The sequence below is a fragment of the Macrobrachium nipponense genome, chromosome 28, assembly GCF_015104395.2.
Source record: "Macrobrachium nipponense isolate FS-2020 chromosome 28, ASM1510439v2, whole genome shotgun sequence".
Classification (NCBI taxonomy): Eukaryota; Metazoa; Arthropoda; class Malacostraca; order Decapoda; family Palaemonidae; genus Macrobrachium; species Macrobrachium nipponense.
The window spans coordinates 60603144-60619047 of NC_087217.1; the positions used below are offsets into that span (position 1 = coordinate 60603144).

The window sequence follows — 15904 nt, forward strand, 5'->3', positions numbered from 1 at the left end:
CCCACTTTGACTGGTAGATGTTACTAGTACACTGGCATCTGCACCTTTCAATAGCTTCTGCAGCTGCTCTTGAAAATCCCTTCGCTCTGACGAGTTTCCTGACTGTCTGAAGCTTGTCACAGCGAGTGTGGACAACCCTTGGTGGTACCTTCTGAAGTGCGATTGTCTGAGTAGCCACGGTTTTTTGGGGAAGCAGTCGTGGGAAGTCCACCAGCAGATGTAGAAGGTCCGGGAACCATTCCTCTGTGGTCCAGAATGGGGCTACCAGATTCATTGAGACGTTGTTGTGAGACAAGAACTTGATCAGAACTTCCCTGACTAGGCTGAAGGGTGGGGATGCGTAAAGATCCAGTCCAAACCAGTTGATCAGCAGCACGCCCATCGCTCAGGCCCGAGGGTCCGGGGCTGCGGAAACGAAGAGAGGAAGGATGGAGAGAAGGAGAGCTGAGGATAGGTGAAAGAGGCAGATCGGAGTCTGTCTCAGGCCTAGGGGAAGAGTCCCTACTAACAGAGGCCCTACTTTTGGCTCTAGTGGCTGCTTTCCAGATCCTATTCCTTTCCAACCTATTTAGGTGAGACTAAAAACTTCCACCTACTATCATCCCACTCCTTCCACTCATCACGTGTAAGCTCTCTTGTACACACCTGACCTCCGCACTTGCCGCACCTCGTGTGTGTATCACAGCATATCTTGGTCAGTCTGGTCTTGCAGTCTTCGCTACAATAGCAAAGACTGGAAGCACTAGAGTCAGACATACTAATACCCTGAGCTAAGAGAAGAGAATAAAACTAATGACAGTTAAGCCAACCAAAATAATGCAACAGACGAAAAACCAACTAAAGCGGGTACATCACAGACTTCAGCAAGCAACTGAGAAAGCAGCGAGCATGAACTCAGGAAGCATTAGACGAAGTCTTGTCGGTTGCACAGCATAAATAATGAGGCTATCGGCTGGTGTCACTCACGAGCTCCCGCTGCGGTGGGCGGGACCTGTCACCCACTTGCAACAGTTACTTGCAGGCAAATTTTTAAATTTAGGATGCCGTGTGAGATAATTGTTAGCTAAGTAATTACTTGGTCAGTTACTTTTATAAATTGTTACTTATACCTTCTGTAATTTCTGGATGAATTCCCTACTCTGTTCTACCTTGTACACTTTCACAAGAATCATCTACTACACTGGCAAACTTTCTGCCTGAATCCCCAACTCTATTCTATCACGTAGCCTTTTACCCTGAATCCTCTACTCTCTTCTATTTCATCACTTCTACCTGAATCTGGTACCCTTCTCTATCATTTGCAATATTGGCTTGAATCCCCATGCCACTTCCCACTGGTTAGGTGTTGAGGGAGATTTTACAATCATTGACGAGGGAGATTTTACAATCATTTATCACATCAACTTTGATGACTTTCTCACTTATGGCATTTTTTACTAGGCTACCTTTTTAAACATGATGTAATTTGCTGATACCCTGTAAACTGAGTGATAAAATATAAATTACATTCAAGTTTAGGCCAAAAATGTTACATATTACAGCAGCTGTGAGACAACTTAGTTTTCAATTGTCTGCTAAACCACAGAACGTTTGTTAATTAATCAAGGCATCTGGTGTGTGTCCCCCTAAGTAGTGTAACTAGACCCCACAGCTAATTTAAATTTAGTTCTCACACAGTTGGCCCAAAAGGAATTGCCTTTATTGTGATAAATTTTATAGGAGGATAAATTTCATAGGAGGGTTAACTAAAAATTATGCAATTATGAAAAACAATTTAACTTATTTGCTTCCAAAACTTGTTACATTTTGGCTTTTCCCACAAAAAATGTTTACCTGTTAGCATTACTCAGAAGTCTGTTCATAAAGGGACTAGATCAAGTGGGCTATTCATCAAATAAATATGGGTTAAATGAGAGTGACCAATTCTATGATGACTTTCATCATACAGCTGGTTAGAGGGATTTGTTCTTAAGTAGTGATGCCAAATTTAAAGATGGACTGCTGGGTGGGAAGAACCAAAGGGAATAGGTGAAAACGAAGAAATGCAGCACAGGCTGTGGGGATGTGGTGAATAATACTCACTAAAGCCAAAAGAGTACTCTGCATTACTACTGATGACAGCAACCTCTTAACAGTAGTGTAGTGCAGAGTACTCTGCTGCCTTGGGAACTTCAGCACCTCATTCTACTCCATAACAGCAGCTCAGAAAGATTCAATGACAGTGGGGCCAGAATGAATGAGAGGTTACATGGAAGAAGACAAAACTCAACTGGTCACAGAGGATGGAGAATGACGTAAACAGATACAGATGGTCACAAATTACTGTATTCCCCAATCTCCACAAAAAATGACCTCAACAGGTACATGAGTGTAATACAAAATTATTTAAAAGACTATGACATAAGACAAAGATTATATGGTACTGATGTTATCAAAATAAAAACTACCAAGTTTCAAAAACATAATGAAAAAGCTAAAAAAAATAACGAAACTACCACCTCCTTAATCCTGTAAAAAAAAAAAAAAAAAAGGTGGTAGTAGTAGAAGTAGTCCAACTACTACAGAAAGTAAAGGGAAATGAAATGGAAAATCACCAGAATTAAAAATTATGCTCTCATCAAGTTGGGTCTACATGATCTTGTGGTGATTTAACCAAACAGATTTAGATTTCCAAACTCAATGCCTTTCAAGACAAAAATTACAGCATATCTAAACTAAAGAAGTTTGGCATCTAAGAGTGAAGTGACCAAAGGGACATGGAAGATAAGTGAAAGGCAGGTACAGGCAGTCCCTGGTTATCGGCGGGGGTTCTGTCCCCGAGGGGGTGCCCATAAGCGAAAACCGCCATCAACTGAAACTCAGCAATTTACAATGGCGCTGAAAACTGGTTATCGGCTCCATGAGCACCATTATGGGGCCATAAATCGTCGCTAAACAAGCCCCATAAAACAGGATTGCTGATAACCGGGGACTGCCTGTATTGAGAGGAAGTAAGAAGTACCTTCTTAATAGTTTTTGCTAAATGGTTTAGCCAAACCAATGAGATTGTTCTTAATGAATATATTAGAGCTCAACTAATATATTCATCACTAGGTACACTGAAAATGTTGAAGATTGACAAATTTTTTTGCATGAATTTACTGTTTGACGGTATATAAAACGCACTTAAAAAAGAAAATGGCTGGAAAAATCACCCACGGATCTGATATGCGAAGGTAAGGCCTCCAATATGCTAATATTCCCAACTCTCACAACTGTGGGCTAACTTTACCCCAGATGGTTTTACTACTTAGCCCAATTCCAGAATAATAGCATTCACTTAAAACTATGTTGTTATAATTTTTATCACAACACATTATTATTATAAATGGTACTGTACAAAGAATTATCTACAACAACTAACTACCAACAATGTTTGCTGGTATACCAGTTGATCCACCATGACTAGCTATATATAAGAGAATCATACATTCATGCTTAACAAACTTACTATTCCTTATCACTAATAACGACTTACTATTTCAAGCATAACTGGGATAAGAGCAAGCACTGACAAACCAAACCAAACTGAGAAACAGCTATTTGTCAATATCAGTTGCCATTACTATTGAAATTTTATAAACTTGCACTATGGATGTTGACTTATTGAAAACTTGCTAATTCGAAATGGTGACTTCCACAATGTAAATAAAATAAAAACTTTTATTTGTCCTTCACAAAGTGGGAAAAAGGGGTCTTAAGAAAGTATACCAATAGATTTAAGCTGCGGTTTACAGCTGTGGCTGAAGACATGAATACTAATGTGCAAGATGCAAAATGTTTTGGTAACAATAAAGACAACTTCCAAGACGGACAAAATCCCATCTTTACTGTACTTACAGATATAAGTAAGCTGCATTTTTTTAGCCCAACTTTATTAACAAAAAATGCATCTATGAATTTGAATTATATTATATTTAGCATTTAGCAATTAATAACAACACTCAATCCAGCTAGTGATTTTAATATACTGTAAACAATATCACAATGGAAGCAGCATATGATTAGTATAATACACGATGATAAAAGTAATACCAGTGGTATTTCGTTTGTCGAACATTTCTTATGTCAAACATTCTGTTTTTCGAACGAAATTTTGGAGAAAATTTTGTATCATTTGTCGAACAAATGCTTGTACTTCGAACTGACATATCTACTAGTTTATACTTATATTTGATAGCCTACTGTATCCTACAAGGAAAATGTATGAACATGTAACCATATTTGACAAAACAAATAGAAGAATAGGCATTTCAGCATATATTTTAGCATAAAAGAATAAAGCATTTCAGCATAAAATTTAGTATAAAAGATGTACAAAATTGTATGTCACTGTGGTGACGTCACGCACAGCTAACTTGAGACTGAATGAGAGAATGTTGATATGTTGAGTACAGGAGGTGGAGAAAGAGTTAAAATATTACTGTATATGAATGTAAAAGCAATAACAATTCACATAAAAAAAAGGGATTTTCACTATAAATTTACATGACAAAAATATGAAAACAATCAAACACAATACAGAAACAATAAAAAAAAAAAAAAAAAGTCTTAATTGAGCCAGTGTTCGGTGCACCGAGTGAGACTGTATAGTCTAACCATATTCAACAAAATAGTAAATGAAAGAACTAAGTTTTTCATAATAAAATTAAACATAAACGATTAACAAAATCATTCGTCATTGTGGTGATGCACAGCTGACTTGAGATGGAAGGAGGGAGCATTTATGTTTTTGAGGAATAATGAATGAATGATTTTAAGTTATCATGCGCATAATGTTGAGGAGAGAACAGACAGTAAAAACTTTACTATAATATGTATGTAAAAGCAGTACGAATTCACATAAAAAAGTAATGTTATTTCACAATTTAACATAATAATAAAACACGAAAACAATCAAATGCAACACAGTAACAATCATAAAAAAAAAGTATTACTTGAGCCAGTGTTTGGTGCGCTGAGTGAAACGATAGACAGGAGAGGAGAGGGAAGATGGGGGTCTGCTTCCTACTGATTTACCAGCTGAGCTGGGATGATTATTCACCAATTTCTTTCACTTACACTCGATTTGACCAAATTACTTCTTTTTGTTATGTAAAATACTACTCTAGTGACAATTGCTTTTTATGATTTTTACCACTGTAAAAGTAACTTAGCTCCATAAAAAACAAACTGGAGCCGCGTTCAGCTTCTACGTGCCTTTGAATGTTTGTTTAAATGACTTCCTTGTGAAAAATTATTTAATCTCTCTTTCCTATTCTTGCATTCTTTACTTATTACTTATTTGTCTGCAAAATCCTCATGTTTATTTTAAATTCTGCCATTTGCCAACAGTAAGTTGATGTATTGTGACATAGTTAATCTCTTCTATGCACTTAAGATCCAAGTGTAAACACCTCAACAATCATACACGCTGATCTCTCTCTCTCTCTCTCTCTCTCTCTCTCTCTCTCTCTCTCTCTCTCTCTCTCTCTCTCTCTCTCTCTCTCTCTCTCTCTCTCTCAAACACAATCGGACACACAATATCAATTCCTTTGATTATCCTTTTAAAATGTGAATAAAATAAATTTTGTTATCAACCTTTGTCTACTGTGACCATTTCAGTTTCCTCAAAGGGTTCCAGTCTCTCATCCCTCCATTCCCCAGCCGGCCATGCGCCATTTTCACCAAACAGTTCGTAGATCTACATGGAAACAAAATTTTTCGAAAATTCTAGTTCACATAACATACTATTTTATTACTTTTTGGGTTGGCTGGAACAAATTATCCACATTCCCTTTATTTCTTATGTGGATATTTATTTCATATTTCGAACAAATCTTATTTCGAACAGGCTTCTGGAACGGATTAAATTCGAAGTGAGAGGTACTACTGTATAACCAAATACAGTGAAGTAAAACAAAAATTTGATTTACTATAATTATCATTAATTTAAATACAACTGCCATTTGCCATCAGTAAATACATTATGTTGATATACCAGCCCAACTGGGAAACAGTTCTCACACACATTTTGGCAGCATATCTGACAGGTTCTGCCATGTCACATCCAAAATCAGGTTGACTAGTTAAGCTGCTGACGTGCCCAACAAACCTTATGACTGACGCTCTATCCTCCATACGAAAAAAAAGTTTATAGAATTTTGGGTAAGAGATTATAAACCTGTACACTAAACACTGTCTTCCTGAATATGCCCTGCTGAAATATGGGTGTGTATTTTATAAGCCTGTGCATCTTTTATGCCATCAAATATGTTATCTGAAACATTTAAGTTGTTTATTAAAAATTAAACAACCATTCATAAGATGTTTTGACTAGAAGTGCTGCTGTGCATCCTCTGCATTCAGGGAGTTTGTCTACCATACTCAGTTTTTGCCATGACTGTGAGGTGTGTAGACTTCTTATAACAACGAATATAGGATTGGCTGCAAGTTTAGTTACACAACATAATCCTTTTGCTTACCAAGGATACAACTTGCATATAATAGACTGCTGAAGCTGAACTAAGAACATCCTGCATACTAAATTCAATTATTTTCACTACAGTAATAACGGCAGTAAATGTTCTAAGTTCATTTGCCAGTTTCAGTATATGTAAATAATAGCTTCTGTGAATACTCCCCTTCTCTTGTGTTGTGTATCACTATTTTACTCTGTATCACTATTTTACTCTATGTTTTGATGAAGTTAATGATTGTTACAACTGTGTACTGAAAATCAGTTAATAAAGTGCATTATATATTTCCCCAGGGGTTGCAACCAATGAAATACAATACCCTGAGTTCAGAAGTAGCTTAGAGATTGTTAGGGTTTCATAAATTTTTGTATGCCATACAGGGTAAAAATTGTTAAAAATAATTTTATATCTTCAAAAGGCCACAAGCACTTGGATAAAATATTCATTACATTATTAATTTGGATAAACCAAAATGCAGAGAAAAATGGTAGGTATTTGTTTAAGGGGTGCGGCGACGGCCGATTTTCAAGAAATGATCAATTTTAAGTTATTGGTGGATTTGAACTCTCTAATGTCTAAATAAACATGTCCTGAAGCATTACTGCCAAGGAAAATTTCTTAGGTGGGTTATTTTACATATATGTGAGTGGCATTGTGCCTGTGAGTGGCATTGTGCGAATAATTGTTGCAAAATGTTTATATGACTTTTAGGTGGAAGTGAGAAATATATTTTTCTCTCCTATTAGAATACACATTATCTATGATAAAACCTGGCTCTTTCTCTCAAAAATATCATATCAGAGCAAATAAGTATCTACGTAACTTGATATCGCCTTGTGATATCGCCCTCTGAGCGACAAACTGTTGCTCAATGTCATTATGGGCTTATTTCCTATATGACAAAATAGTTTTAGTGCATAGATCAGCCTTCTAGCTGGTATAGTTTTGTAGTTATTACAAAATAATCAAAACAGTTTTTCTTTTCCCATTTTCTCAAAACTTAGTTTTTTCAAAAAGAAGTTTTTATACTGAACCAAATTCGATAGAACTTTCAGAGTGCAGCATAACTATATATCTTGATTTTTAGAGAGCTAAATTGATTTTTGAGTGAAGCTTTCTTTTTTGGCATGTTATTTTCTAAAGGAGACACCATATTTTTTTTCAAATGCAAAATAAATTAACAGAGAACATGAATTTCTAAAAAAAAATGTCTGAAAATTTTTGTTTTGAGTTGAAGAATAAGCAGTAAAAATTTGAAGCAAATCCTTTCAATCATACGGAAGTTATAAGCACTTAGTACTTTATAATGGAGCCTTTTGACATAGGCATCCCCCTTAACATAAACTCAGCAGACACATCCACTCACATTCAATGCAAACAGTACTTATTTTCTACTTTATTACTCATTCCTGTATCGACACATTCACTGAAGTTAACAGCCTACGTGAACGCCCTCAAAACTTATGATGTCCCTCAAAACTGTCTGTCAAGTTGAGGTACAAGTTTACCATCAACTGCTATTACAAGTATGTAATGCTAACTGAGACTAAAAGATTGAGTCAATTTGAGACTACAGCTAAAAGATATACAAGACATAACTTCCATAAATAGATGAGAAAATGAGAGGGAAAAAGACGCGTCTTAGACACATACTTTGTGCAACTACTTAAAGAATACTAAGCGATGGTTGTCAGCTGGGCCCATCTGGGTATAAGAGGAGTTCAACAATCTAGAACTACTTGGATGAGAATTATTTGAAACGAAGGTAGACAAGAAGATACGAGCGGTGTAATTTCACAGAAGCCCTATGCATCCATGGCATTGTTCTCCAGTTTTGAGATTATCATTCAAATAACTCACTGTTTCCCACTTGCCTTGGAATAATTCACTGTTTCCCACTTGCCTTGGAATAATAATTCAAAGAATAACAAACCTTTCTAAATAAGAGGCAATTCATCTAATCAATAATCCTACCCACAACATTCTGGGAATTTCTACAATGCAAGGTACTTTTCATGTGAGCAAATAAATGTTTTTTTTTTTTTTTTTTAATCAATTTGTATTTTTCATAGATAACAAACCTTCGGTCTTAACAATAGGACAATCTTGTGCCAGCTGGAAACTGGTTAAAAACAATCAAAGATTGTAAAGCAAGGAATCTTTGGCATCTGGCAACTTATCCGTATATGAGGTGGAAGCTGGTCACTGACCGGGCATAGAACCTTGGGACGCATCAATCTTTCTCCCAACCCAGGAAAAGAGAGAGGGGTGGCTAGAGGTGGGCAGTAAACAGACCTCAGGTTTGTTAGCTATGAAAAATACAAATTGATTAAAAAATTTGTGATTTGTTCATACGCGGAGCAAACCTTCAGTCTTAACAATAGGATAGACTTATACTTGAAGGGAGGTGCAATTCCCTAAACCGGCTGGGAGCTTAACCCACCTGACCCCTCTTCCTAGAAGAACAAGTTCTAAAGAAGGGGTCCAAGCCCGTGAGAGAAAAGACAATCAGATATCTAAAAGCTCTGCGGTCTAAGTTGAAACAATGATATATAACCAGATTCATTGCATTCCACGAACATAAAGAAAACTGCCTGTTCAAGCAACAAACAATGCAAGCCAGAGGGGTTTGTCACCACTCCTCGCCCCCCTTACTAGAGAGAGGAGCACTTGCTACTAAATAGCAGATTTGTCTATTGTATAGTAACAATACAAAACCACCACCAGTATGACCACTGTACTCACCTCTATCTGACCAGTTACAGCATATGACATGTCTATTCTTTGACCTGCCCATAGGAAGAAAAAAGGAAAAAAGAAAGAAAGAGGTCAGCAAACCCACTCATTTTCTCTTCCACACAATCATCCTAGGTAAAATACAAATTGTCCCACCAGGGGCACTGAGCGAGTTACACACACACTACTTGTTGGGCAGCCACCACCAGTAAGATACAAATTGTCCCGCCAGTGGCACTGAGCAAGTTACACACAGTACTCGTTGAGCAGCCACCACTGGACCCACTGAGCGAGTTACACACGCTACTCGTTGAGCAGCCACCACTGGAGAGAGAGAGAGGGGGAGAGAGAGAGGAGAGAAAAAAAGCCACCACTGGAGAGAGAGAGAGAGAGAGAGAGAGAGAGAGAGAGAGAGAGAGAGAGAGAGAGAGAGAGAGAGAGAAAAAAGTGTCCAAAGACCTGTGGGCAACATCCTTAAGGTAAAAGGAAGTGAATGTGGACTGACGTACCCAAGAACCAGTGCTCAAAATTCTATGAACAGACTAAGTTTTTCTTCAATGCCAGAGAGGAACTTACACCTCTGATGTCATGTGCTAGCCTGCACAGACTCAGTGACAGTACTAGTAAGTGAGGAGTAGGCCTGTTTAATTGTCTCATGTAAACAGAATGAAATTGTGTTCTTGGACACTTCCCTTCTGGACTGGGATGTGCTAAAAAAAAATAAATAAATAAAAGTCTATGGTACCTAGGTCTTAGGCAACGAGTCTTCTTTATATAGCATAGCAGTGGTCTGACGGGGCATAGCAAGAGCTCTTGTGGATCATTGTCCACAAAGTCATTCAGTGAGGGAATAGAAAATGAGGCAAATCTGTCATCATGCACCAAGGGATTCTGAATCTTAGCCATGAATTCCAGGATAAATTCAAAGGCCAAAGACCCCCAACCTATTTCAAAGAAGCCAAGGCCAACAGGAAAACTGTCTTTTGAGTCAGATCCCTGTCCGATGACCAACATATGGGCTCGAATGGATCTCAAGTGAGACTTCTCAGGACTAGAGAAAGATCCCAAGTAGGAGGCTTGAGTTCTCTTGGTGAATAGGACTGTTCAAAGCTCCTTAACAACAAGATTTCCCACGATGAAGAGATTTTCACCCCTTTCAGGTGCAAAACCAAGCCCAAAGGCTGAGTCGTATCTTCTGAAAGCTGAAATGGAAAGACCTTTGTCAACCCTGAGGAAGATCAGAAAATCAGCTACCTGCTGAACAGAAGCTCTGAGTAGAGAGAAACCCTGTCAATGACATCAATCAGAGTAGACTGCCTATTTCCCCTGGTAAACTGCTGACGAAGATTTTCTGAGGTAGCTGGATATCTGGCCTGTAGCCTTTCGAGAAAAACCTCTCGCTTGGAGGGAATACTTGATAGTCTCCAGCCTTGAAGAGAAAGGGACTTTACTGGTTGGTGAAACCTTTCCACATGAGGTTGGCAAAGGAGCTGTTCCCATGGGGGAATTTCTCTTGGAACTTCTGACAGAAGAGACAGAAGGTCTGGGAACCATTCTGCTTGAGGCCAAAGAGGTGCCACCAAAGTCATCCTGAGATTCCTAAAACTCATTCTGTGTTCAGAACTTGACGGATCAGGCAGAATGGAGGAAGGGCATACACCTTGAGATTGTCTCAAGGATGCTCCAAGGCGTTCTCTACTAGAGCAAGAGGATCTGGGACCACTGAAATGTAAACCTCCAGCTTCCTGTTGAAGCAAGTGGCAAAGAGGTCTAGCATAGGCCTTCCCCAAACATGAAAAGGCCTGTCTGCCACATCCTGATGCAGGGACCACTCCGTGGCCAGGGTTTGGTTCCAATGATTCAGCTTGTAGGCCACCACATTCCTCTTGCTTGGGATGTATATGGTGGAGAGCTCCAGCAAGTTGTCGATCGGCCACTGGTACAAATCATGTCAACCAATGGAGTTGATGAAACACCAGACCACTGTGGTGTTATCCAACATCAGCACGACAGAATGACCCTCTACCCTCTCCTGGAACTCCCGCCGACCTAAGAAAGCTGCTTCAACTCCAAACTGTTAACGTGATGCAGCTTGTCCCCCACACTCCAAACACCTGAGGCAAGGAGGTCTTCCAGATGAGCACCCCACCCGTCGATGAAGGCATCCAAAAAGAGGAGTAAGTCTGGAGAGGGTGAATGCAGATTGACTCTCACCGTGAGATTCTGGTCGTCTAACCACTAATGAAGGTCTTTCCTCACCACATATACTGCTGTCTAAAATGTAATTGCATACCCTTTTCTCCATCTGCTCCCTCTATTTTTTTTTTTTTTTTTTTTATAAAATTATTCTTTTCAAATTTTTAGCAATCCTTCTCATGTCCTAGCAAATAATGTGTATTATGTATTTTGCTTTCCTTTGTCGTTTCATAGCCTTACTTGCATATGTATGTTTTTGTAATATATATGCATCGAATATACATAAATATATTTTTATTTCTATTTCTCATCCACCATTAACCTGAAATCCTGCATTAATACTCTGCCCACTGGAGGTATCTCCTTTCCATTTTCCCATATGACTGTAAAAGATAAGGGCATTTGGATGCCTATCCCATCACCTTCAATTCTCTTACTCTTAGACTAGCAACAGTTTCAATATGACAATGATATATACTGCCATTATAGTTTTGGCTAATTTTTTCTGTTACCTGAGAGGCTACTATGAAGTGATATTAGTAGACCTATTGCCATATGATTGGTAAGATTTATTTTCAACAATCTGAGTTCTGTATGAGCAAGGACGTTGCACCAGGACCAAAAGCCAAAAGCCTACACGCAATGAAGTTAAAATGAAAGGAGACTTGAAAATCTTAATTGGCTAATAACCTCTATCCAATTAAAGATTTTATCAGACTTGAAAGCATCAAAGCACCGAAGGGTCCAAACCAAACTGAGTATCTACATGACCTACCTCTTCCATTTCAAAAGAAATCAACCTTTAGCACCAAAAGCAACAATCACTGACCCTGGGCAAATAACAGCAGGCAATAACCTCAGAGAATTATGGAGTCAAACATTGATATCAAAGATAATTATAGGTGAAAACAACAACGAACTTACCTGGACTGATCCTCGTTATGGATCCTTTTAAGTTCCCTAATGTGTAAATTTCTCGCTCTCTCTAGTTTCTCCATTTCCTGCTGAAGGTCTGTGTCCTCTTTTTTAAGTGCTGTTTGCCTTAACTGTTGACAAAAAAATAAAACGATGGTCAAGTACAAAATAGTTATTCCACATCCTAACTCAGAGAATGAAAACATCATCTGATAAAAGCCAATACATATGAGACTAGGGGTTACAAAACATAATTTCCTTTAAATAAGCTTTTAAAAGCTATGGAAATTTAATGTTACTCATCCATTATTATAAAATTCTAAAATCGATCTTTCTGCATTCTGAACTAACCTTCAATATTTCTTCAGATTCATAATACTCTTGAATAGTCAGGTCCCGGTGATCATGGTCTCCAAGACCATTTGGAAGATTTAAAGACTGGTTTTGACTATTTGAGCCCCGTTTTCGCGTGTTGCTACCCGACTCATTAGGTTTCCTTTTCAAGAGGAGCTTTCTTTGCCGATCTATCTCCTCTCTCTCGGACTGTAGTTCCTCTTGCCGTCTGTAAAAATCAAAACATGATTGTACAGAAAAATATTGTAATAATAATTTACATAATCTTTGCAGTTCAAGAACCACTACCATTTGGCAAAAAACATTTTTAAAAATAAGAGTATCATTACAGTGCTTCATAAGAGGGTACCTTCAGTGTGCCATGCAGGGCACACTATAGACAATACTGAAGGTTCTTTGCATGACCCTTCAGTTCCATTTACACCTCCTACCTTCTTACTTTCTATGTGAAGGGTTTAACCAAGATCCTGGTTTTGTTTGATAAAAATATATCAACCTTTTCTCATTCTTGTGATAAAAATATATCAACCTTTTCTCTACCTTTTCTCATTCTTGTGATAAAAATATATCAACCTTTTCTCTACCTTTTCTCATTCTTGTGATAAAAATATATCAACCTTTTCTCTATCTTGTGAGAATGAATGACTGTCCTTGTGGACACAATAAATAAGGTTAAAAGTCCTTAAAAAAGTTTTTTTTCTTGATCAACACTGCTGTTGCTGCTTCCTCCCTCACGACATTTTCTGGGCATAAGAGAATACACTAATTATGTTGAAGCCAAAGGGAGTACAGGATTCAGAAACCATTTAATTCCTTTCAATAAGGGTGCTGTAAACTACACCTATCATTCCAAGTATGTACTTCAATACTAATAACTGTTTTTATTGGTATTAATATTGATCATGGTAGAGCTCTGGCTTAATTATTATAATTATGATTGTCCATTTTTAGTCTAGTAGCATTTTGTTTGTGGTATGAAAAAAAGCATCTAAATGCTTTACTGAATAATCTAAAAATATTATTATTAATACCGAGAGATGGAAGAATGGGTAGAATACAGTAATTACATATCAAGAAACCTAAAAATTTTAGTGGCAAGAAACAATCACAACCCCTCATAAGTTCTAATACCCCTACCTACTGATCTGTAAAATGTTGACCTATGTACATTCCTCTAGTGGGAAAAAACTGTTCTGTGACTTGAAATCACAAAAACTTTAACAATTCCATTATCTAAAATAAATGTTTTAAAACCAAAATAAAGGTTTCAGCTTTAAAATCAACATACTACTCATTGTTGGAACGTTTCCAAACTCTGATTGCATTTCCTCAAAACTTTCAATCTCTTTCCTCGAAACCATCCACCTATTTCAACTTTACCATGATTCTATATTCAGTTATTATTCAAGAACAGATTCTTTGGACACACCATATATCCGAGTCTTCAAATGTGACACAATGGTCTCAAAAGTACTTTAATAAAAGGGCCATTTCATGTTTTACAATAAAAGAAATACAAGTTAAACTACACAACTTCCCTAACTTGAGTTTAAGAGATACCAACAGTGGTCCTTCTAAATAATTTGCAGTTTATAAAAACTACAGCATGGGAACATTGTAAATACAGCTTAAGGGCTTCAGGAAATAAAGCTGGTTCACATAAGAATATAGTAGCACCTCAACTGATGCTTTAGGGGTCTGGCCTTTCTTATAAGTATCTATGTCTGTTTAGACCCTATATTACTGCCTAAACGAGCACATTTTTCAGATATCTTGGAACATTCAATAAAAGACATATATAAAACTGTATTGCATCAAAAAAGGTACTAAAAGAAAATATAATCATATGGTAGCTGTGTGGAGGCATCTAGTGCAGACTTGAGAAGTCACAGCAGATGCAATTATAACACTGGAAGAAGTCCAACAACCAACCTTCCCCATGAAAAATGGAAAATGTTTGTTGCTTGATTTAACAAAAAGTGCTCCTGCACATGGGGCCTGTATTCCCAGGCCAGTAGATTTTTCTCTCTTTCTTGGCTACATAAATTGGGCATGGATGTGGGTTGTCCTCCACAGACAAGGGCAATGCTAGTACAGTACTGCAATGTGAAAAAGAGCTAATATGTTGTTCAGCCCTGTTTGCTGTATCCTCAGAATGTTACTGGCCCCAAAAAGGGTGTGCAACTCTCCCATCCTCTTTGCAGATACCAGGGGTACAACAAAAGAGCACCTTTACAGTCAGTTCCAGAGTGAAGACCTCCCACAGAGGTTCATAAGGGGCTCTGGTTAGGCCCTTCAGGATTAGAGCCGAGTCTAGCTTGGAGGTTCCACTAAAGACTAGAGTAAAGCGATGGATTGGGTCTATGCCAGAGGGCCAGTCTGTAGCCCTCTGCAATGCAACCTACAGAAGTGGGGCTGCTTCACCAGCTTCCTTCACTAGGGAAAGGACCTAGGTCAATCTGTGAACAGCTTGAAAAGTTTGATAACCACATCTGCTGAAGCTATAAGTTATGCAAACAGGATCGTGCATGTGCCCTTTAAAAGGAAATATGGAATAAGACATCGTATGAATAAGTGGAATGTAATGAAGGAATTGCTCTAACACTTAAAATAAAACCTACACTATGAAAAGACAATAATTTAAAGCCAACTTTTCCCCAAACTTATAATAAAAAATACAAAACTTACTTTGTGATTTCCTGGAAGGCATAACCATCTTGCCAATTTTCTTGAAACGTTGCTCCAACTCTTTGCGTAACAAACTGGCCAAGCCTTAACCGATTTTGCATACATTTCTGTCTCGCTTCTTTTTTCTCTATATTGCTTTTTTCTATTAAAAGTTTTTTAACAACTTCTATACATTTATTTATTTGCAACTGTTTTTGTTCAATTAGTTTACTCTGACTTTGGAGCTGTCTCGATAATTCTTCATTTGTCTGAAACAAGAAAAATTGTAATGAACTAAAGCAGTTAATTTCACATGAAGGAAGTAACCCTTCCAACTTAAGAAAACATTCCATTAAATCAATCCTGCTGGTCATTTCTGAAGAAATTCTCATGGTTTAAATCACCAAATGTTTAGGGTCCTATCACTTCAAGAATACAATACAGTACACAGAAATGCCACTTCTAAAGAATCCTTGATTCATGACTTCCCATTCACAGAACACAGTTTATTTTGGGTGAAAAGGTTATATAAACAGCAT

General features: G+C 37.6%; 1 protein-coding gene and 1 long non-coding RNA gene across 9 annotated transcripts in view; one reads left to right on the forward strand and one right to left on the reverse strand.

The window, feature by feature from the left end:
• LOC135201798 (uncharacterized) overlaps positions 1 to 15904 on the forward strand; it is an 86776-nt gene that overhangs the window by 46614 nt on the left and 24258 nt on the right. The gene's annotated exons all lie outside the window — the stretch shown is intronic.
• Positions 1 to 15904, reverse strand: part of LOC135201795 (serine/threonine-protein kinase tousled-like 2) — a 218805-nt gene that overhangs the window by 36838 nt on the left and 166063 nt on the right. For all 8 annotated transcript variants that reach the window (XM_064231053.1, XM_064231057.1, XM_064231058.1 and 5 more), the window contains 3 exons: positions 15387 to 15634; positions 12696 to 12906; positions 12354 to 12475 (listed from right to left, as the gene is read on the reverse strand). In XM_064231053.1, coding sequence (XP_064087123.1) covers positions 12354 to 12475; positions 12696 to 12906; positions 15387 to 15634 — 581 coding nt within the window. The remainder of the gene's footprint in view (positions 1 to 12353; positions 12476 to 12695; positions 12907 to 15386; positions 15635 to 15904) is intronic.